The sequence below is a fragment of the Aphelocoma coerulescens genome, chromosome 2 (genome assembly GCF_041296385.1).
Source record: "Aphelocoma coerulescens isolate FSJ_1873_10779 chromosome 2, UR_Acoe_1.0, whole genome shotgun sequence".
Classification (NCBI taxonomy): domain Eukaryota; kingdom Metazoa; phylum Chordata; class Aves; order Passeriformes; family Corvidae; genus Aphelocoma; species Aphelocoma coerulescens.
In genome coordinates, this window is record NC_091015.1 from 113507556 (window position 1) to 113529317 (window position 21762).

General features: G+C 38.3%; 1 protein-coding gene across 3 annotated transcripts in view; it reads left to right on the top strand.

Moving 5' to 3' along the window:
• SPIRE1 (spire type actin nucleation factor 1) overlaps positions 1–21762 on the top strand; it is a 128251-nt gene that overhangs the window by 82921 nt on the left and 23568 nt on the right. For all 3 annotated transcript variants that reach the window (XR_011148340.1, XM_069004396.1, XM_069004397.1), the window contains exons 5-8: positions 5025–5108; positions 6647–6811; positions 13368–13454; positions 13828–13957. Coding sequence is in view for 2 of the 3 variants with exons in the window: in XM_069004396.1 (XP_068860497.1) it covers positions 5025–5108; positions 6647–6811; positions 13368–13454; positions 13828–13957 (466 nt within the window). In the remaining variant the exon portion in view is untranslated. The remainder of the gene's footprint in view (positions 1–5024; positions 5109–6646; positions 6812–13367; positions 13455–13827; positions 13958–21762) is intronic.

The following is a 21762-nucleotide window of genomic DNA, read 5'->3' on the forward strand; positions in this document are numbered from 1 at the left end:
CTGTGGATTCTCTGTCCTTGGAGATATCCAAAAGCTGCCTGGATATGATGCTGGACAACTGGCTCTGGGGATTTAGTACAGGGATTGGACCAGCTGACTTCCAGGGATCTCTTCCAACTTCAAGCACTTTGTGACTCTGTGAGTGGTACCAATAAAGGTGATGCCGGCCTGTAGGATGTAGATCTCTGGGTGATAAACTCAACTGGCACAGGTGGTGCTAAAAAATACCATGTTATGCTGGCTAGCATAGTATATGAAATGTGTCCAGTAGGCAGATCAGTTGCAGTAGGTTTGACTTATGTCTCAAAAAGTTTTAGAGATTGATGTACATCCTGGAGCATCAAAATTAATATCCCTTCCAAAACTAATTAAGACTTTGTATATTTTTATAATTGCCTACATCCAAATTGCAGTGAAAATCCATGCTCATCAAAAACTCATCCATAATTTTGTTATCCACAGTGTGCCTTGTAATTAGGCTTTTGGTAGAACATAGAGAAAGCTCCCAATCTGTCATCTTTGTACTGTTCTTTTAAAACATGTTGCCTTTCATTTCTGTCCTTTCTGATGTAAAAACATAATTCTTTCAGTCTGCCTGGATATATTTCAATCCAATCTGTATGAAATGTAAACATGCTAATTCTAATGAAGTACATGCATGGAAATGAAATAGTTTCTTTCTTTTTTTCCTAGTTTCATGCTATACAAAGATTCAGTTGGAAAACAGCTAAAGAAAAAAGTCAGGTGGCTATACTGTTGTATTATTTGTACAAAATATGATAATAGAGGTAGTTAATAGGTACCTAAACAATGTTAATGGCTAACTTATTTTGGAAATAGAGTCATTAGCCAAGTTACTCTCAGAAGTCTTGTGACTGTAAAAGCTGTCAAATACTCTGCTGCTTGGATTTCCAGAGAGCACAGCTGGAGAAATAAATTAATTCACAAACTCTTCAGCTCATAACTTCACTTTTGCCTACACTTCCAAGTCTCCAGTGACTCCACTTTTGCACCTGTGTTGTCATCAGGCTTGCAGCTCCATCATGATCAGTTTGATCCCTCAACTTAGGACCTTTAATAAGGGAAGATGCTGCTGGTTTGTGTTGGGCAGGGGTGGATTTGGTTTTATTTTCTTAAGTGGTGCAGACACTGTCACTCAGTGTTACATGCCCTTGCTTTGGGGTTTTTTGCCTCTTCTTACACAGTTATGTTGAGCAGCATGGTGACTATTGCCCTCTCCAGAGCTGAGCAAAGTGCATCAGCCCATACCTCTATTCATTAAGAACTTTGTCTGCTATTAGCTTGAGGTTTTCAGGGACTGATTTAACTGATCCTATTCTCAGTTTGAATTAAATGGGTTTTGGGTCTTTTCAAAGACCTAGAGTAATGCTGCTCCCTAAGCCCTTGGAATTTAAACCCGTGTTGAATAGCTGAAGGTATATAAAGCAGTTTTCCCCATATGTGCATGTTATGTATTTTTAAATTGAGCCTAGATGTACAAGAATATTTTCTACTTTCAAAGACAGCAGTGTAAGAATCAGTTTAATCAGTGAACAAGTGACTCCTAACTAGGAGTATAAACTGGGAACTGCAGTAGACTGTGTTATGCAATTGGTGAAAGGCAAAGTCCAGGTCTGGATTCCTTAGAATACAACATTCATTAAATCACTGTGTTTTAGAAAGTATTTTATGGAAGGGAGTCTTTGACACTGTGCTGACAAGAGTCTTATATAAACTCCCATCTGTCACTGAGCATAGAGCAGCAAATCTCAAATGTGGGCCATGCAGCAGCCGCAAATCAAGTGTCTGCTTTTAATAGTGCAGCAAGAGGTTTGAAGACATTTGATATTTTTATTACTAGCTTTTGTCACAAAATGCAGTCCTTTAAAAAAATGGCCAAATGCTGTAAAGGTTTTTTAAAAAGGGAAAGCGAAAGCTCTTGAAACAGTAATTTCCTACACATCCAACCCTTATTTCCTAAATGAATGCCCAGGCTGTAATAGGTGAATTGGGTCTGTGGTATGGGTCTGAGGTTCTGGGATCCTTTTGAAAAACCCTTTTAAGATGTTTCTGCTTTCTGAAATGGAAATCCATTTAGGCCATGTATTTATTATACTGTAATGGCTTTTCTTAAGCCATTGTCCCAAGGGTAAGTGCAAGTGGTTACAGCAGCAGCAGCTGAGGTTACTTGCAGGTTTTGGAACACAGTTGAATTCTGACAAAGGGTCTATTGTATTTTAAATGTGTTGGTTTCTATAATTTACTGTTGAAACAGAGGCAGAAACCCACTGATGCTGGCTGGGGATGCTGGAGGGAAACCCTAATGTTCCATTTAGTCTACAAGTTTAAACATAATCATTTGTCACAGTGAATTTATTCCTTCCCAAGCAGCACCTGACAGGTGTAGAAGAGTTAAAGCCTTCCTAAACACTTCCTGCAAGCACAGAGCACTTGCTGCTTTCTTCCAAAGCTTTGTTAGTTCTATAATGACGGAAATTCCTTTATTTTCTACTCCTCTCCACTAATTGCATTTAGGGGCCAGAGCCAGGTGCCAGGGAAGGGAATGAACTATCCCTACAAAGTGAGTGTCTGTGGTACCAGGGCCACAGCCAAGCACTCAGCACAGGGATGGGGAGTAAGAGAAGGCCAGCTTTGGCAGTCACCTGTGCTTGTACCAGCTCACTTGTATCATAAAACTGCACTTGGAGAGACTTCATCTCTTGGCTGGCAGGTTTTGCTCCTGCACCTCTCCAGTGCATGGTAGCCAGCATCACTTACACCTATGCTTTCTTGGGTAGGAATTGCCCCTCTAGCTATGTTCCAGAGGAACTAATTAGATGGTTACCTTATTTGGAAGATCTTTCAGCTACTCAGGGTGGTTTTTTCCCCCTTTCTTGTTTTCTGCTGTTAAGAAAAATGGGTTGTAATCTCTTCTAGCTTCATTAAATACTTAAGTCAGTGAAAAGCATCAGCCTTTGGGCATAAACCAGCCCCATGAACTGGGGAACTGTTGTATGGTAGGGAACACGGTTGCTGAGATGGGTGATTGCCACCAGTCTTGTTGAACAGCTGAAGTCTAGGTTAAGGAGCTGGAACACGTTAATTTAAAAAAAATTAAAGTGTACCTTCCAGTATGGGAAGGAGGAGCAATTCTGACAGTTGTGAGCGCATTTACTGAAGTTATCTTTTTGATTACAAAGAGATAAAGGAAAAAGCATCAGATGTTATATTTTGCAGTTTACCAGTAGATGTTAGCAGTTTGCAAGAAAGAAAGTAATTTACAGTTCACAGGTACTGTATTTGAAATGATTACTCCAGCTGTATGATAGAGAAAAGAAGAAACCCTGGATAACAGAATACACATAAGCGAGGCCTTTATGTTACCCATTCTTTCCATTTTTCCATTTTTCCCTTGGGAAGGGCAATTGCCTGTGAGTGTCAGACTGACCACAGTGCCAGGACCAGCAGAAGTTTCCATAAAGACATTCTTTCCCAGTTGGGTATCCTGTTGTGATGCTGCAAGTCATGCCAAAATGTTCCCACATTGTCCCATGATGAATCTGCTTTTGTTAGTGTGGGTGATTTATGGTTTTTTAGAGTCTTCTTGTAAATTATGTATTTTATTTTGATAGGGCAATGGTAGTATTTCTTCTTTGCTACCGAAGCAATTGTGTTACTTATATAAATGAGACAATAAAGAACCCATCTGGTCACTTTCCAAAACCTCTGTGGTAGCTGACTCACATGTCCTATCTCTGCAGCCAGGTTTGGTAGATGCTTGCACTGTTGAATGTGCAAGTTAAGCATTCTTCCAGTGCTTCCATTTCTTACACTGAAATGTTAGTGGTTTAGGAACTACTTCCAGAAAAAAAATAAAAGTTTTAAGAAGTATGCTTATTTTTATTTTTTTCTGGAAGGCTTAGAAGTTGAATTGAGACTGATTGTTCAGTTCCATTAAAGGAAGAGCTTAAGTGCTTAAAAGATAGAAATACTTATGGTAGATATGTCTGTCAGATCTCTGACCTGTTGCTGTAGTCTCATAAAATAAAAAAAGGAGTTAGCAGAGGACTTAAATATCCATTTCAGATATATTAGTGAGTACTTAGATAGCAGATCAAATTAAACATTTTAAAGATTTCCTGGAAAACTCTCCATAAAAGTAGAGTACTGAGAAATTGCTTGTACTGCTGATTCCAAAATACTTCAGTACAGAAGTAAACAAAAAAAAAAAAAAAAGCCTTTTGAATATACAGGTGTTGATGTGTATAAGAAAACTTGTGAAAAGCCACAACCTTCTCTGTTCAGGCTTGCCTGTTCTTTGGTCTGCTGTAGCTTTTAACTGTTTTTTGCATTCTTGTTGGTATGATAGCTTTTTATTTTTGCCCCTTTGCACACCATCTTTTCCATATTTGCATGATCTGATCTTGTTCATAAGTCGCAGTTTTCATCTTTGAAAGATGTTTCCCTTCCTCACATGATTTTGTTACTGATATTTCAGAATCTATACCCATGTTATACAAAGTAATTAATTGCAATATATATATTCAATTCTGTCACTATTCAATGTAAAGGATTTCTCATTGTTTATTTCTCCTACAAAAATGAGCTACTTGAATTCAACAAGCATTAATTTCGGTATGAATGGATCCTTATCAAGCTGGTAATATTTTCTGTGTTGTAGCTTAACAGATCTGATGGGTGGTTAAGGTTTTTTTTCTGTGCATATAAAAGTTTAGGGATGTAAACATTTTAATATGTAGTTTTTCCTACAGCACATTATTATCTGAAGTACTTTTATAGTCAAAACTTAACATTTGTTCCCAGCACTTAAGGTTAACTTTCCAAGGAAGAGAAATATATTCAAATAGTGTTTCAAGTTACTTTTACAGTATTGCTGTTCAAGTCATAAAACATTCAGTAGAACACCTGAACAACATGATACAAGAGATTAAAAATTAAGCTTCAGTTTTACTTGAGAGTAATGCCACTGTTCATTCATTGACTCATTTCCTTTTCATTGGCAGAACCTGAAGAAGATTCAGGAAATGGACAAAGAGGCAAGTGATGAATCCAGCACGGATCTTGATGAACTAAAAAATGCTGACTGGGTAAGACAACAACGGAATAGTGATTCAGCATCACTACTGGTAGTTTATTTTCTTTATAAAGCTTAACTAAGGCATTATTACCTCCACCCACATGAGACTCCACCTGAAATAGTGTCCATCTCTGTAGCTCCCAACATAAGAAGGATGTGGACCCATTGGATTGAGTCCAGAGGAGGCAACAAAGATGCTCGGAGGGCTGAAGCACCTCTCCTGTGGCAACAGGCTGACAGTGCTGGGGTTGTTCAGCTCAGAGAGGAGAAGGCTCCAAGGAGACCTTAGAGCACCTTCCAGTACCTAAAGGAAGCCTCCAAGAGAGCTGGAGAGGGACTTCTTATAAGGACATTTAGTGACAGGACAAGATGGAATGGCTTTAAACTGAAAGAGATTTAGATTAGGTATTAGGAAAAATTCAGATTATATATTAGGAAAAAATTCTTTACAGTGAGGGCAGTGAGGCACAGGAAGAGGTTGAAGCAACCTGGTCCAGTGAAAGATGTCCCTGCCCAGTGCAGGGGGTTGGAACTAGATGAGCTTTAAGGTACTTCCAGCCAAAACCATTCTGTGATACTGTTCAAATCAGTCTCTGCATTTTTTCAGTATATGAATTAATAGTAACTCATGACAAGTTCAAACTAAATGAAGTCTTATCTTTTCTTTGCAGACAGATGAAACAATACAAGTATCCAAGCAATATATTTTTCCTTAGCCTGTTTTCATGGAGAAGCTTTTGCAGTTCAAAAAGATGACATTTAGACAGGTACCATGCTGACTGCCCTTCAGAGGGGCAGTCAGGCAGTAGGCAGAGCCAGCAGCTGAATTTCTCCAGTGATGAATGAAAAAGGCTACAGGGAAACTCTTAAGCCCGAGTAACTTACTGTATCTTCTAGGTACTGTTCTTGCCAGTTTATAGAGGAATATTATGAGGTTCTTAAAAAGTACTGGATTTCAATTTCCCAATCTTCTATCCACCATCTGTTCTTTCCTCTCTCCAGCCATTCTGCTTCACAGAAAATGAGAGGGAGATGTCAGTGTGTGGTGCTCTTACAGGCAGAGGAAAATAAGTTGAGTACTGAGAGGATCAAAACTGCAAGATCTTAGGACTTGGAGTCCATTCCAAAATTTCTATTTAAAGAACAACTTTTGGGATATTTGCAGGAAAGTCCTGGGCAACAAAGTTTCTGATTCAATCACTGCTTTAATTCATATAGTAATAGCTATAAGTCTAAAAACTTGGAATATGTGCCTGCAGTATACTTGAAGTGGGAATATAGATGTCAGATATGAGAATTTCAGATCCTCTTTCTGTACTTGAGGTGAGAACCAGCAGTCCTGCTGAGTTGCAACAAAGTTTTGTTATGTTCATGAGTGTTAAAAATAAACTTACATAAAATAAAATGGGGTTTGGTTGATGTGTTAAAAGCAAAATAGTACAGCTGAAAATATTTGGTGGTGTCCTGGAAGGAAAATTAACAACTTTGGTTTAATGTGAGGTGGTATCCAAGGGTCAGGTATCATATATAATTTCTGGCTCTTTTCAGGCTCGTTTTTGGGTGCAAGTGATGAGAGATTTACGGAATGGTGTTAAACTGAAGAAAGTTCAAGAGCGTCAGTACAACCCACTGCCGATAGAATATCAGCTCACACCCTATGAGATGCTGATGGATGATATTAGATCCAAACGCTATACCTTAAGGAAGGTCATGGTAAGTCAAGAGAATCACTGGAGTTTGTCAAATCTGAAATGTTATTTTCCCTTTTTTGTCTTCTTTTTGTCTTTTTGTTTTTCCTGAGAATCTTGAAATTATTATTTCGTATAGGTACTAATGTTCTTGGGGTTTATATGGCATCAAAACTTTGCACAGTTCATTGAGGGAGGGAACATGAAACCAACACATGTAGTGTACTTTGTTTTCCATGTGGCAGGCATTTAAAATTCTGAAAGACGTGCCTACATATCATAAGGTTGAACAAATCACTTGTGTTGGGTTTGTGATAACTTTAAGAGTCATCTCAAAAGTCCTGTCATGCTTTCCACTGAGAGATTGTTTTAGACTCTTCTTATTGGAGAGAACATTTATCTTGAGCCACAACATAGGTTTTGGAATTCCAGAGTGCAAAATGCTACCATGACTGATAATGTGATGGGAAAGGAAGACCTACAGTAGTTGAAAACTGCCAGTATCACAGTGTTTGAAAACTCACATTCCCATGACCTGTTATGAATTTTCAAGGAATAATCTATGTAAAAAAATTTTAAATCTTCCATTTGTAGAAGTTGAGCTCAGTTATTTTCAACATATTCTATTGTTGCTTTCAAGACAATATGCCACAGCAAGCTGGAGAGTGTTCATGGGTCTCCTCCTCCTAGATCCTCATAAAGATGCTTGTAAAACTGACTTGAGGAACTCTTCTTATGAGAACCCATTTGATATTTACTGGTGTCTCCCTGTTCTTTTTGTCCTTTAGGGTTATATTTTTTTTTTCAACATTAAGATGTTCTTCCTGATCATCTACCAACTGATCTAAAGGGGGTCTTATCCCTAGTAGGATATTTTAAATCTCTCTGTCAGAGGCATGTATTTGGTCAATATCAATATTTATACCTTACGCTTACTTAATTTCACCTGTCATTAGTTACAGTGGAAGCACTGCCATAGAATATTCAGTATTCACATGTTTACTTTCCTGACAAATCCTCACACAGTGAGAAAGCTGTGATTCCACCAAAAAAAAATCAGAGGGGTGGGTGGGGGGCCTGAGGGAGACAGGTGAGAGAGGCAGAAAGTGTGTAGTACTAATGCTTTTTATGTTTGAGCTGAAAATACTTTCCTAATCAAGATCTGGATTTAGACTATCCGATTGTATTTATTTTCTGCAGCAGATGTTGCTTAAATGTTAAATCAGTAGGGTAAAATACATGCCCAGGTAATGATGTTATCTGTCTTGCCCTAACCATTCAGAGAACTGTGCTAAGTGTTCTACTACCCACTGCAACAGAGGAGTAGTCCCCTCTGGACCTTAATTACTGTATGCAATCAGGACAGTAGTTTTGCTTGAATGGGAGCCCCTGGGTCATCTAATTTGGCTTTTGTAAGACTAGCTTTTAATTCATCTTCTGCTAAGCAAGCTCCTGCCTCTTCAGAAGAGATTTCCTTCATTATGTGGTACATCTTAGGGGCACAGCTGCTGCTTCACTCATCCAGACTCTGGCTCTGTATAAAATCCCTGCAAGCATCTATTTTTGGCCTGCTGTCTTGTCTTCTATATAGATTGTCCAAAGTGAACTCTGGGCATAAATGCAAATTGGGGTTACAATCAGCTGCAGGTATAGTACCTGTAGGGCTGTTTGTGATGCAATTGCTGGCTTAGTCTGACAACTGCTGATGACACTATGTTACAAAAATCACTTCTTTCTTACTGGAAGCCTTAAAATCCGTAATTTGGATCCTGCTGCAGGGTCTGCTTGAAGATTGTGCAAAGCATGTTCAATAATAAGAGTGCAGCTTGACATGGAATGTGTGGGACCTGAAGGATTCACACAGAACTGCAAGTTTAGTTATCCTACATAGATACAGCATCTTCTAGCTGACTGTCATAAGTTGAAGCTGATTATATGGATTCCTATCAGCAGAAACCCTTGTGGTTCTTGAGAAGAGGAGAAAAGGTTGAGGATCCTAAATCTGAATTTTAAGGCAGTCTAGGAAAGATGGATTTCTTTCTATCATGCAAAATGGATGTTCAGCAAAATTTGTATAAAAAGTAATTATTGCTTTAAATTTGTGGGTAGTAATTTTAGACTTGGTAGCTTGTGTGAATACATATCCTACTAATGATAACAAGAGGTTAAATAAAATTTTAAAGTAATAAGTAATTTTTTTAAGTAAATGAAGTGCAACATTAAATCTTTAGTGTTCTTTTTATTAATCTGATGCTGTTTTTAAAAGAGTAGCTTGATCTGTCCCTGACTGCTCACTACTGTGAGTAGAAATTAAGGAAGGAACAGATGTTCCTGTTAGACCATATTTTGGTGTTTCAGAGTGCTGTGCTAACTGACAGCAGTAACTGGAGCTTCCTGTTCTCACCCATTGTTATAGTGCAAATATTTGAAATGTTTTGAAGATGTAAAATGTCAGATTCTGGGCTTTTGGTAAATAACTGGTTTCATTTGTTTCAGTGACGTTGGCATTTCTATTTCAGTACATCTGAAAATAATTTCAGATTTGTCATCTTTCTATCCTGAGGCAAGAGTCCTCGTTGCTGCAATTGTTGTGGGAGCAAGATAGCTTTCATTCTAGAATTTTATAATCTTTAAGTATCTACCTTAGAGAGATTTAATAGCTTTCTTCACCTATGGAGCACCCACTCCCACAAAAGCTAAAAGCTGTGGACATTGGTAGAGTCAACATGTGAAAATGGAGGAATTTAATAATTAAATTAACCTTGCAGGCTTAATTTTTCTTTATTATTTGTATGTGTTGAGCTACAGATTTTAATTTCACAGTGCTTCACAATTAGCTCTCCTTTCTGCCCATCTTCCCCACCCCTCCAAGATATGCACTGTTCACTGTATTTCTTGAGCAATGCTTATTGAACAGTAACTGATGTCTCCTACATTACTTACTCAATACATGCCTCTCAGGTACTTCTATGGCCTCTCCAAACTCAGCATTATGTTACATAGCAGTTACATCCTTTGTAGGCACCAGCACTCTTGTCTTCATATTCGGGCTCTTCACGAGTACCTGTCATGTAGTGTGGTATTAGCTTGGTCATGTTGCAGAAGGGGAATTTAAGCATATAGGTTGAAGCCATTATTATCAAAAATATCCAGTAATTTGAATGTCTACACTGAGAATCCTGGCCATGGGTTGTTTTTTTTTTTGTTTTGGTTGGGTTTTTTTGGGGGGAGGGGGTTTGTTTGTTTGTTTGTTTTCATTTTGTTTCTTCATTTATTTCTTTGCAGTACTTAACATCTTAACAGTACGTAGGTTAATTGCAGTAACAGCTGTGCACGGAGAGTATTTTCATAAGCAAGGTTTCATATGCTTCAAGCAGGCCATAGAGAATGTGAGCACAGGATTTTGACCAGTTTGTCCAGCTGGGTGTTGCAGAGTCTGTTGTTCTCTTACACACAGTTCTGACTTGGTTGTGGTGAGCTGCTTTCAGCAGGGAGACTGTGCTTTTCATTTTACACTTTCAATACATGTTTCTACAGAAGTGTAGGAGCCATCCTAGGTAGAACAGAGAGCTTTACAGTTCCTAATTGTGCTTTAGGGGTATTCAGAGGAGGGACTCTGTGTAAGTACTGTGGTTACCATGTGGTATCATGAAATTGTTTCTGCAATAGATGTGCAGGAACAGCAGTGTGAGTGCAGTGCCTCACGATGAGAAGTACCAAAGCACTTACTCTTGGACACTGCTCCTTGTGCTTGCTGTAGGGTGTCAAATGCTGTGTAACAGCTGTGTTAACTAAAACACTACCCTATTTGCATAATGCAGAATCGTAAATAGATATCTACTGATCAATACTGTAATTCACCACAGAACTTTATCATGAGCTGTTCTGGAAATGATGTAGTGTGTCCCCTCTGTCTTTTTCAGTGTCCATGCAATTTCCTTTTAAATGAAAATTTCTAGATAGAACAAAACAATATCAGTTTCCTGTTGACTGTTATTTAAAGATAGCACTCTTCTACTCGTTGCTGACACCGTTTTTAGCGAAACAAACAAATAAATGGCTAAGATAATTGAATGTCAGTGATAGGTGATGTTACTTTTTGTGAAAGTTATCAACAATGTTTCTTGTTTGGGATCAGCATTTTTAGAGCTTAGGGCTTCAACCAAAGGTAACTAAGTAACATTTGCCATTATTTTTTTAATTGCAAATCCATATTTATATACTAAAATGTGATGGTAGCAGGTTGTTGGTAGATGATGACATGCAGATTTTTGTGTGCATTAGCTGTTTAGATCTCTACATTTATGTTTGATTTTTATAATAATTGGTTAAGCTTTCTTCACACTGCCAGTTTTAATGCATATTGTTGTTGTACAAAAGCTGTTTTACACACATGAAGACTTAGGGTAGTTTTACTGTGTTTTGAGGTATTTATCCAAATACTGTTTTGTAGTTGGGGCCAGCCTGGTATGTGGAGAGAAAAAAAAAAAACATAAACTTGTTCCTTGGTGGTTTTTTCCCCTGCATGTATCATGGCTGCATCTGTGCAATGTCTCTGATTTAGACTTTAATCAAGAGCCATGAATTTTAATTAAGTAAAAGTAAAGGATGCATTTGAAGTTGCTCACTACAGAGAGAGTTAGTTTGAGTAAATAAATAGATCTAGTGTGAACAGAGAGAATAAAAGTTTCCCTTCAGTATCTTTCATGTCAGTATCTTGTTTGGGTGCCAAGTATGAAAAGGTGGATTCTGCCACTGGTGCTCCAGCTCGGGGCTTCTTGGCTTCAAAACATCCACTTTCTTGGCCACCAGTTCCCCATGTATCCTGTGGAAAATCACTTAAGCAAATCCTACATTTCTCCTTTTCCAATAAGATGGTAATACTGATACTAATTATGCCACCCTGGTGGCATTGTGAGGGCCTAGAGTGCCCTGAGGTGAAAGGCTCAGAGCCATGTATTATTTATTGACTATTGTCATGCAGAGGGTTGTTCCCCAAGGCTTGAACAGAGATTATCAGTTTACAAAACGGCTGTTCTGATGGTAATAATTCTCAACTTCAGCTATCAACTTTGACATCTGATGAACAGTAGCTCAGGGAAGAGAGACTTCTCATTTCATTAACAATCTTCCAGGGCATGCTGGCCTCAAAAAGTTGCTCAGTCTTTGAACAGAAGAAATCAATCACATCCCTTAAAATAGTATTCTCCTCATCAGGAAATGTCAAATCACGGTTTAGTATAAACCTTTTCCATTTTAATTTTTCTGCACTATTTTTAAGCAGATGATGCATGTTGCAGAGTTTAGCAGCTTGGTATTCTTTGCCAAGCAACATGAAATTCACTCTTAGGAAACTAAGGAGGGTGGAACAAATAGAGTTTGGACTGTGTCTGGGGTAGGATATCTCCAGAAGGAGTCCTCAGGAAAGCAATTAAATGCTCCCCAGGAGGGACTCTGCATCTGATTTCTCAGAGGTAAAGGGATGAATCTTCTCGGGGAGGCTGTCACTCAGCCTCAGCCTGGAAACAGGGCATGTCTGAGGTGAGCAGAGCTTGTATGGAAGCTGCATGGCATTGGTGAAGTTCAATTAGGGATCATATTCAGGTGACCTTATGGACATTTAAACCCTTTTTTGTGATGGCAGCAATCCTTCTGGTTAAAAAAAGGGTATGTGATTTGGCAAACCAGACGTGTCTTTACATAGGTTTTCTGGCTACTGAATTTGTATAAATAGAGTCCCACAAAAAAAAAAAAAAAGGCAACTGACCCTTAAAAAGAAAAAAGAATCTGAAATATGGGACACTTGGTCTAAGCAATATAGTGTCATGGAAATTTGTCACATTGGAGGATAGGGCTGATAGCCAGCTACTGTGTAGTAAGAGGAGGTGGCAGAAGGTTATATATGACATAGGATGATCTCTTATCCCTGACAGTGTGCTTGGGCACTCTGCTCTGTGAAGTCTGAACCTGACAGTTGTTTCTTTTTAAGCAAATCCATACAGTTATTCCCAGCTTACAATTTGTACATTCTTCATATGATAGGAAAACTTCCATTGCCTTCTTTAAATCCTGTACATATAGTGATTTGATGACTCTTCCCTGTGATGTCTTGTATATAGTCTTACATCTAAATGAGGTATCAGAGAAAGAAATGTCTGTGTCTCTGGAGAAAACCAAACAAAAAAGCAAACAACCCCCACCCAACCCCTCTTCTACAGAAATATGGGATTTACAGCGAGGAAATGTACTTCTCCTATAGACACAATGGCAGCCTTGATGTTTGATTTCATCACTTCAAAATCCTAAATATTGCTGCTTAAAGCTGCTGCAGTTGGAGTTATTTTGCAGCTATCAGCAAAGCTGAAAAGCTGCTACATACTTGTTTTGCTTGCCTGTGCTCTGCATATGGATTGTTGCTCTGCTCAGGACTGGTGGGGTTTTATGTCTGGTGCAGGTATCAGAACACAGCAGCTCTGTCAGGCTTGTCTTGAGTTTTCAGTTTCTGTCATCTGCATGAATACCAGTGTGGAACAAAGCTATATATAAATATAAATATATATATTTCACGTTCTCTTTTCCAGGTCAACGGTGACATCCCACCTCGATTAAAAAAGAGTGCCCATGAAATAATCCTGGATTTCATCCGATCGCGACCTCCATTAAATCCTGTATGTAATCCAGTGGGTTTCATTCCTAACAAAACAGTGTCTTTTTAAAGCATGTTTGGTTCCAACAAATATGTAAATACGATATATTCTACCTGGGCTTTCAAAAATGTTGTCTTCTGTATATAGAACAGGATCCCTTAAAAGAACAGTGTGTAGCATGTTGCACATACCAATTAACAGCTGTTATTGCCAGCAGCCCTTTATCTCTGGGAAATCATGATGCATAAAACCCTCTTTCAATTTATGTTGAGGTTTGAAATGGAGTGCATGTAAAATCACATCACAGCATTCCACATTTTTTTCCAAAAAAGTGTGAAATCTTCTTTCAAGGAAGCACTTTTTAATGTAAATATGATTGTCTCTGTATCCCAAGGCCTCAGCAAGGAAACTGAAACCAACGCCACCACGGCCCCGCAGCCTCCATGAAAGGATCCTGGAGGAGATCAAGGCAGAGAGGAAGTTACGTCCAGTCTCCCCTGATGAGATAAGGCGTAGCAGGCTGGGTAAGCACATGGCCAGTTTTTACCTGCAGCATCCACAGAAAACTTCCCACATAAGAAGCAGCAATTGTAGCCACATCTGTGCAGGTGTCACAGAAGACAAAATTACTCCTTCAGGAAAAGAAAGAACCAACAGCCTTTTCTAGAGCTATGCCATCTTTGTGCTTAGTTATATTTTAAAATATGAAACTGAATGTTTCAGCTTGATTCCATTCAAGTTTTTAGTGTAAGTATTAGATAAATGGAATGGTATTGTATTGCTTGTTGCACATGACAGTTAATGTTAGATTTGCTCAGAATGGAACAGGTAGTGCTTGTCTCTAGTGCAGTAGACCTTGCCTATCTGCAAGTACTCTTTACATGTCGATTTTTAATTAATTTATTCTCTTTGTTTCCTGTTGTTAGCATCATCAGCTTCTTTTTTTAATTTAAAATTTGCTTTTATTTTGTTTACTGAACTTGTTGAAATTATTTTGAATCTAAGTCTTTGTTTCCTTTTCCAAGTTATGGAAAATGTGTTTGTAGGTCTTTTTATGGGAAAATAATTTGACTTGCACTGCAGAGCATTTCATTTCTGCAGTGTAGTTTCAGCAAACCACTGTGAAATGATACCAATACTATGCTATGCAGCAGTCACCAGTTTGCATTAGTTCAGTGGTTCTGATGGCAACAGCATGACAAATGCAGTCCTACATAGTGACTTAGATTGCTTTAAGAGTATTGTATTTATCTGTATCAGAAAAACTGAAGTAGCTGAATTTTTAAAGAGCAAATGTTGAGTCTTATGGCTGAAAAGCGTGGAAAAAATCTGCATACATACTCTCTGTCACCGCCTTTTGAAAGATATTTGTGCTTGCCACATGTGCTCGAAGGCACTGGACCAGATTCAAGTGGATTGTGACAACCCATTGTCTCTGAAGAAAACAATTTCATCAGTCTTGCTTTGTTGCATTGTTTTTGAAGTGCTTGATGGAGTTTGGGGAATGCTTGGGTGCGTTAGTAAAAGCACGATGCTTTTAATATTGTTTTTTTGGCCTTCCAGTTTCTGGTCTGGATTCAGTTGATGTTTGCTGTAGCAATTAACATTTCTCACTGGCCTAGACTTTTTTCCAAATGTAGGAAGTATATAAAAATATGGAAGGATTCCTTACTTTTCTTTCAAACATTCAGTTTCAGTGTTTTAAATGTTCTCCTTCTGGGAACTCTCATGTTGTCTCAAGGGCAGCAAACTTGATCTAATGAATCTTTACCATTTCTAACTGATATAAATGGCAACAATGCCAGTTAGTAAACAGTTTCTAAAACTGATGTTTTGAACCACTACTGCTTAGGACTTCTTGACTGATTTCAAGGCATTGCCTCTGGTGAGGGATACCTGTCTTCCATTAATCCTTCACTTTTTTAAAAGCATTAAATTTCTGTGTTTTGGAATTAGGGTAATTCCTCTTAAATCCAGTGAATTGACTGGATAAATGCCATATTAATGGAGGTGTAAAAGTGGATGCATGCAAGCTTTTTTCCAAGTATGTATTAACTGCTGGCATGAAGAACTAAAAAGACCAAAGGCCTTTAAGATAATTCTCCTTATGTTGACATATAAGGTTTTGTTCTTTCTCACAAGTGGAATGATTGTTACACCCAAAGTTCCTTTTAAAAAAGAATGTGCTTGTGCAGATTGGGAATAGAGTAACGCTAGTGGCATTCAGTATGGCACAAATAGATCTGCCATACAGTTTAAATGACCACTGAATGTAATTTAGTGTAACAACATGTAGGGTAATGAGGCTTAAGGATTATAAATCTAAGTAGAAACACTATGTGGAACACTTGCACCATCTGGACAGAAATACTTGTTGCTATTAAAAAGGAGAAAAAAACCAGCACATTACAGTGATGTATTCAGGAGCATAAGGTGTGCTTCACTTGTCCCAGAGTTACTCCTTTTTGCTCAGTTTATACAGTCAGGAGCACAACTGCACTTGACTGTTGGGATGAGTGAGGGCTGTACTCTTGCTGTTCCTGCTCTGTGGTAAGAGTGTACCTATGGCATGTGCTCCCCAGCAGCCACAGACTTTGTCCCTCTGCTCTACACAACACATGATACAGGTAAGATTTTCTCTACCCTGGCCAGTCTCAATCTACAGCTTCTTTGGAAATGGGGTTGAACTGTCCTCACAAAGGGGGAGGTCTGAGTAGAGGAGTTGGAATGAGCTTTCAAATGACTTCATAAAATCATCAGTGTGAGCCATCGAGACAAGCACAGCCTTGAGGTACATGTCCTTTTAATTGAAAGCATGGATTTGTGACTCAAGCAAGTGGAGCTAATGGAGCTTGGAGAAAACTTTGTTTCATGTTCAGGTTTTATCAATATCTTAGCATCAGGTGATAAACACCCTTATGCTTTAAGAAGTATTTGCCTTTATGCTAAGTTTGGACAGAAATTTAGATACTGTTTCTGTAGCTGTTACCTGTGGATGATGTCTAGTTAATGAATACAGAAAAAATTCCCTGACTCCCAAATTTAGCTCTGAGTCAGCCACCTACTGCATGCACCACTTTAAATTATTCTCATGAGCAAAACTTGTCCCAGTACAACCTTTTTATGAACATCTTTTAGGGCAGTGGTATGTGTGTCTGCAGGCCCTTTCTAGCAGCTTGCAGGTTTATCACCTGTCAAGTAAGACACATAAGCTGATTTCAGTTTTGATGCACTTTTGCACATTCTTGTCACTGAGCTTGGCCTGCTTTATCTGGATTAGCGCATGGAAGTTTTGTTTTCAGTTGAAGGATATTTTGAGGGTCTGCTCTCTGAATACACTGTTTAATTCGAAATACAGATAGGTCTTTCCAGAAATGAAGAACATCTGACCACTTTCTTATCTAACAATAAAATCAGCAGAGGCCCAGGAAGAAGAGAATAATATTACAGATGCATCTAAAAGCTAAGTGCACCTAAGGTTTTTAAAAAGAACAGGAATCAGCACAAATCAGATTTTGTTTGGCCTTTTTTTCCATCCTCTTCAAGAAAATTACTGCTCAAGCTTAGCTTGAGTGTCTCTCTTTATTAGTTTAATTATAATCATTGGAGATTATGCTTAAAAAAATTAGAAATATCTTTATTTCAGGTCACTGAAACTTGTGTGAAATGTGGCTTTGTGCTTTCAATTTTTTTTCAGCTCTTTCTCTCCTCTCTCTCTCTTTTCCCTGTTTCTCTTTCATTGTGATTTTATTTTAAAATATTAAATTTTTCAGATATTTGTCTCTTGTTTTGATATTTGATTTATTGAATTCCAAAGATCTTAATTTACTAGTAATATAATTGCTCTGTTTGCAAGTCCTGTTTATGCTGCTGTAGTTTTCAGACTTTGAGCTTTGCTACAGTAAAGCAGTGGTATGTCTGACACATTTTGGATTTAAGCAAGAGTCCAAAATGTCTCAAGTGGAGTTAATATTTCGTTTTCGTTATCTCTCTGCTTTTCTAATAGCTGAATCATTTTCTTTTTTTGTTGTGTTTGTTTCTTTTTTTACAGCAATGCGGCCACTTAGCATGTCTTACAGTTTTGACTTGTCAGGTAAAATGTGCTACACCATTTATGCCATTGAACCACTGATGTGGTTCTTGTGCTTATTGTGAAATTTGTTCCATCTGTTTGTTGAATTCCCATCTAAGAAAGAAACTTGAAGGGATTCTTCCAAGATACGGTCAGTGAAAATAAAAAATTTAGATGAATTAGTTATTAATACTTATATTTTCCTTGCCACAAAAGGATGCCTTGGTACAGGAAACATCTGCATTTCACCTGAAATACAGAGTGTATTCATCAGAGTGCTGAAATTCTGCTTAAATAAATAACCAAAATAAGGTGGTCCAGATTTGTAAAAGGATTGCAGAATACAGCATCACCTTCAAGTCTGATTTATTTATTTATAAATCTGACTTTTTGTGTCTTTGCACTCACTTTTTGACTAGCCCATCTTTTGCAGTACTTCATTTCTCACCAGGATCCTAAAACTAGCTTTGAACTCATCTACCTTTTTAGATTAAATTAAATATACCTGTGTATATTAATCTAGAAAGAAACTGTCAGTTCTACAGTGTCTTTACAGTGAAAGCTTCATAAGCTATGAAATCAAAGACATTCACTAACAAAAAGGCTAAACCTTCCTTCTTTACTCATTAGCAAAAGAAGGCTTGCTGGTAATAGCTGGTGCAGAGGATTCAACAGGTGACCCTTCATCAACTATCTAGTATCAATTTTCATATTTCCTCTGGGGAGCCATTAGTGAGGCCATGCAGCAACTGTATGAATCTGTTCCTCTTTGGAGACAGCAGTGTCAGACAGCCTGATAGCCAGAGAATAAATTCATTCCTTCCTCATTATGCACTAACTTTCCAGGATGCTCAGGCCCAAAATTTCCAGCGTTGATGTTGGAAATATTCAACATCAGCCTCAAAGGTTTGTCAGCAGAGGAGATAGCTAGCTTTTACCTAATTTCCCCTAGGTGACTCCCAAAGAAGTCTCCAAATAAATCCATTCTCTTTGTACCACCTCCCCTCCTTCAAGTTACATGTAGAAACATCTCATCTGGGACTTTTGCAGAGTTCACATCCTCAGTTTTTTCATGCATCCTTTAGCCTCCTCTGGTTATTTTCCCCACAGAAAGGCATCATCTGACTGAAACGCTGGCATATTGTGAACTAGAAAGACCATATAGAAGTTTTTGATTACTATAACTTAAAAAATACAGCAGTTATGTAATATGGGAACACAGTTCAGAGGTGACACATCTGTGAACGTGGCTCCCTGTGCTGACTGAGCCAAGGAAACAGCTTGCCACTGTCGAGAGGGGAAGAGGGACTATCACTGCTCACTCTCCTCCCCAGGCTCCCCTCTAAGCATGTGATTTTCCCCCCTTCTCTGTGCCAGTCCTGCTCATTTATTCACAAGAGGACCTTGTTGAACTCATGTAACCAGGAGCAAACACTTAATTTTTTTTTTTTGCCAGGTTGTTTTTCTGCTCTTTTAGTGATTTAAACCTGCCTACTGTCTGATCAGAGGATCACAGCTGGCTGAGGAGGGCAGCTGATGAGCATGGGCAAAAGGGAGGAAGGAACAGGCTCTGCCATCAGAGACAGTGACAAGCTGTTAATGCAGCTCAAGCCTTTTTGTGAAACCTTACACTCGTGGTGTATGGTACTGCTACTACAGCTGTCTGCTGGGATTCGAATTACATATGTACATGGCATCATATTTTACTCCACTGAAAGCTGCATGGTCCCCAGGGCCTCAGATAGCAGCGTAAACAGGCAAACTTGAGTTTTCAAAAAGTATTGCTACTTTCAGATATGCCAAAAGTTCCTTCAGTTTTAAGGAGATAAAACTGAATATGCCAATGGCCAGCTAAATGGAAATGTTCAGATCTGTCCTTCTGCCTGTGTTGGTCTGTTTCTTCTTTTGCCTTTTAGTTCTAAGAATTCTGAGACATCCTCATTTGTTTAAATCCAAACAATATTTTGTGATCCATTAATTCATAACCATAATATTTTGATTTTGAAGAAGTAGCTTTAGCAATCTGTACTGTACTTGGATTTGTTAGTTTTGACTGACCACTGAAGAACTCTTCCTGGTTTCTTTATCCATCTCCCAAATGTGATTGGTTTTGCATTTTCAAGTCATGTGGTTCTCAGCAAGTAGGATCATATGGCGTGACCAAGTGATCTGATAAAGTGTCCTTAGAAGTAAATTCAGGATGATTAAAAGATTCCAGTTAGGTAGATGTGAGACACTAGATGAGCAGTACAAGCGAATTAGTTGGGTCGGGATATTGATAGTAAGCAGATAAGCAGTAATTTTGGACACTGTTGCTTTGTGTGCTTTTACTTTTTTCATTATTTTAGAGGCAGAGAGGCTGTGCTGTGCTTTCATCACTGTTTGCACACACTCGCTTTTTCACTGCTTTCATTGCTCTCTGCTTGATGGAATTGCTGTCACAAAATACCCACAAACCAGCTGAAAAAGAGAAGGGTTTCCTGCTAAGTGCTAAAGGACAGGTGCAGGTTTATATTATTCATGCTGCCTGCAATGGGGAGGATGCAAAATCCTGAGAAGACTTTTGCTGGCACCGAGCTGGTGTAGTTGGTGTGTCACAGGGCCCAGCTCCACGTATCTGCCTGCTGTTCTTCTGAAGAGGAGAGGAGGGGCTCCTGGGGTCTCCTTTTACACTGCTTTTTCCTTCTGGTAGAATAGAAGGAGCAAGTGGTAGCCACCTGTAGTGAGTTACCTGAGAGGTACTCAGATAACAGCTAGGGACCAGGGCAGTCATTGCCCACTTCGTCTAATAGAAAAATAGTGGAAAAATAGCTTCATTTCAATGCAGTGCTGAATGCAGCTCAAAAGATGTGTCATTCCCACTCTTAACACTCCAGTTCTTACGTCAAAGGTGTGTGCATTGCTGCTTTGAAGTTGTTATTTCAGAAACAGTCTGTACATTTTGGCGGAAAGGGGCAACTGGGAGGTGTGCAGGGAGAGAAGAAAATGGAAAGTGAAACATTTAACACCAAATTTCATGGGGATTATGACTTCTAGATTATGTCTGCCTCAGACCAGTGGGAGGAAAAGATGCAAACAAAGCAAAAGACTGATTTATTAGTTCTCAGGTTTGAATTCAGCATCTGAAGTCCACTGAAAGGAACACATCTCTGTTACCTTTATTCATTACGTAATATTTTCCAATATGTTATCAACATAATAGCCAGCAAAAAGCAAACTTATATTAATTCTGCAATTCCATCTTAGCCTTCTTTTAATCTCAGTGTAAAAAATTATCATCCTGAGGAGTACATTTTCTGTATAGAACAAAATTCAGGTTTCTGTCATCACTCTTGGCCAAGGAGAACTGGTTAAGAAGCAGACAGCATATGGTTACATGACTGCTGAAGTTTGCATGTAATTTGTGGTCTGCTTAATTCCTTGTTTCACAGGAGACATAATCTTACATGCAAATAAAGGCACATTTCATATTATCCTACGGTGGGGTTTTTCTGTCTCCCCTTTCCTAAGGCTGGTCAGGGAAGCCCAATGCAATGATCAAGTAATCAAATCAAGACCTTGCCTTCTTTCATTTGCTTGTTGTAATGACACCTTAGAGAAAAACTCCAAAGAAACCAAACACATTCATCCAATTTGCAGGTACTGTTCACTGTACTTGCTGCCTGAAAACACAGAGAAATGACACTCCCCCACCGTGTCTGACTCTCTAATAAATTCTTAACCCCAGGCTACTACTCACACAAGCCTTTTTAAATATCATTGGAATCATCTTCAGAACATTACATGTTCTGTGAACCTAGAGATTGTAAACTATTATCCATTTTTTAAAAAATAAATTTAGGTTTTTTTTCTAAGAATTGTCCATTGATTTTTTTCTGTCATGTTCATATTTATAAGATTTAGTCTATTTGTTGTTTCTGACTTGTTTATCCTGATTAATTTTATCTTGGTTGTGATGATGTACGATTATTTTTGTCATCTGCTAATGTTTCTGTTTCCTGAACAGATCACTAAAATAGCTTAAACAAATTAATCATTTTTTGGTCTATATCTACTAACAGATTCTGGTTTTAATTTAGGAACAAGGTATTTTTCTTGAAATCTGTTTCAATGTCACTCAAATGTCACGATCTTTTCCTTAAATTATGATAATCCACTTATTCACATGTATCCAGTGCTGTAAGTGCAAGAATGATAAACTGAATTTGATTGACCAAATGGATTTTATAGATTGGATAGTTTTCTAATTTTAGTCTT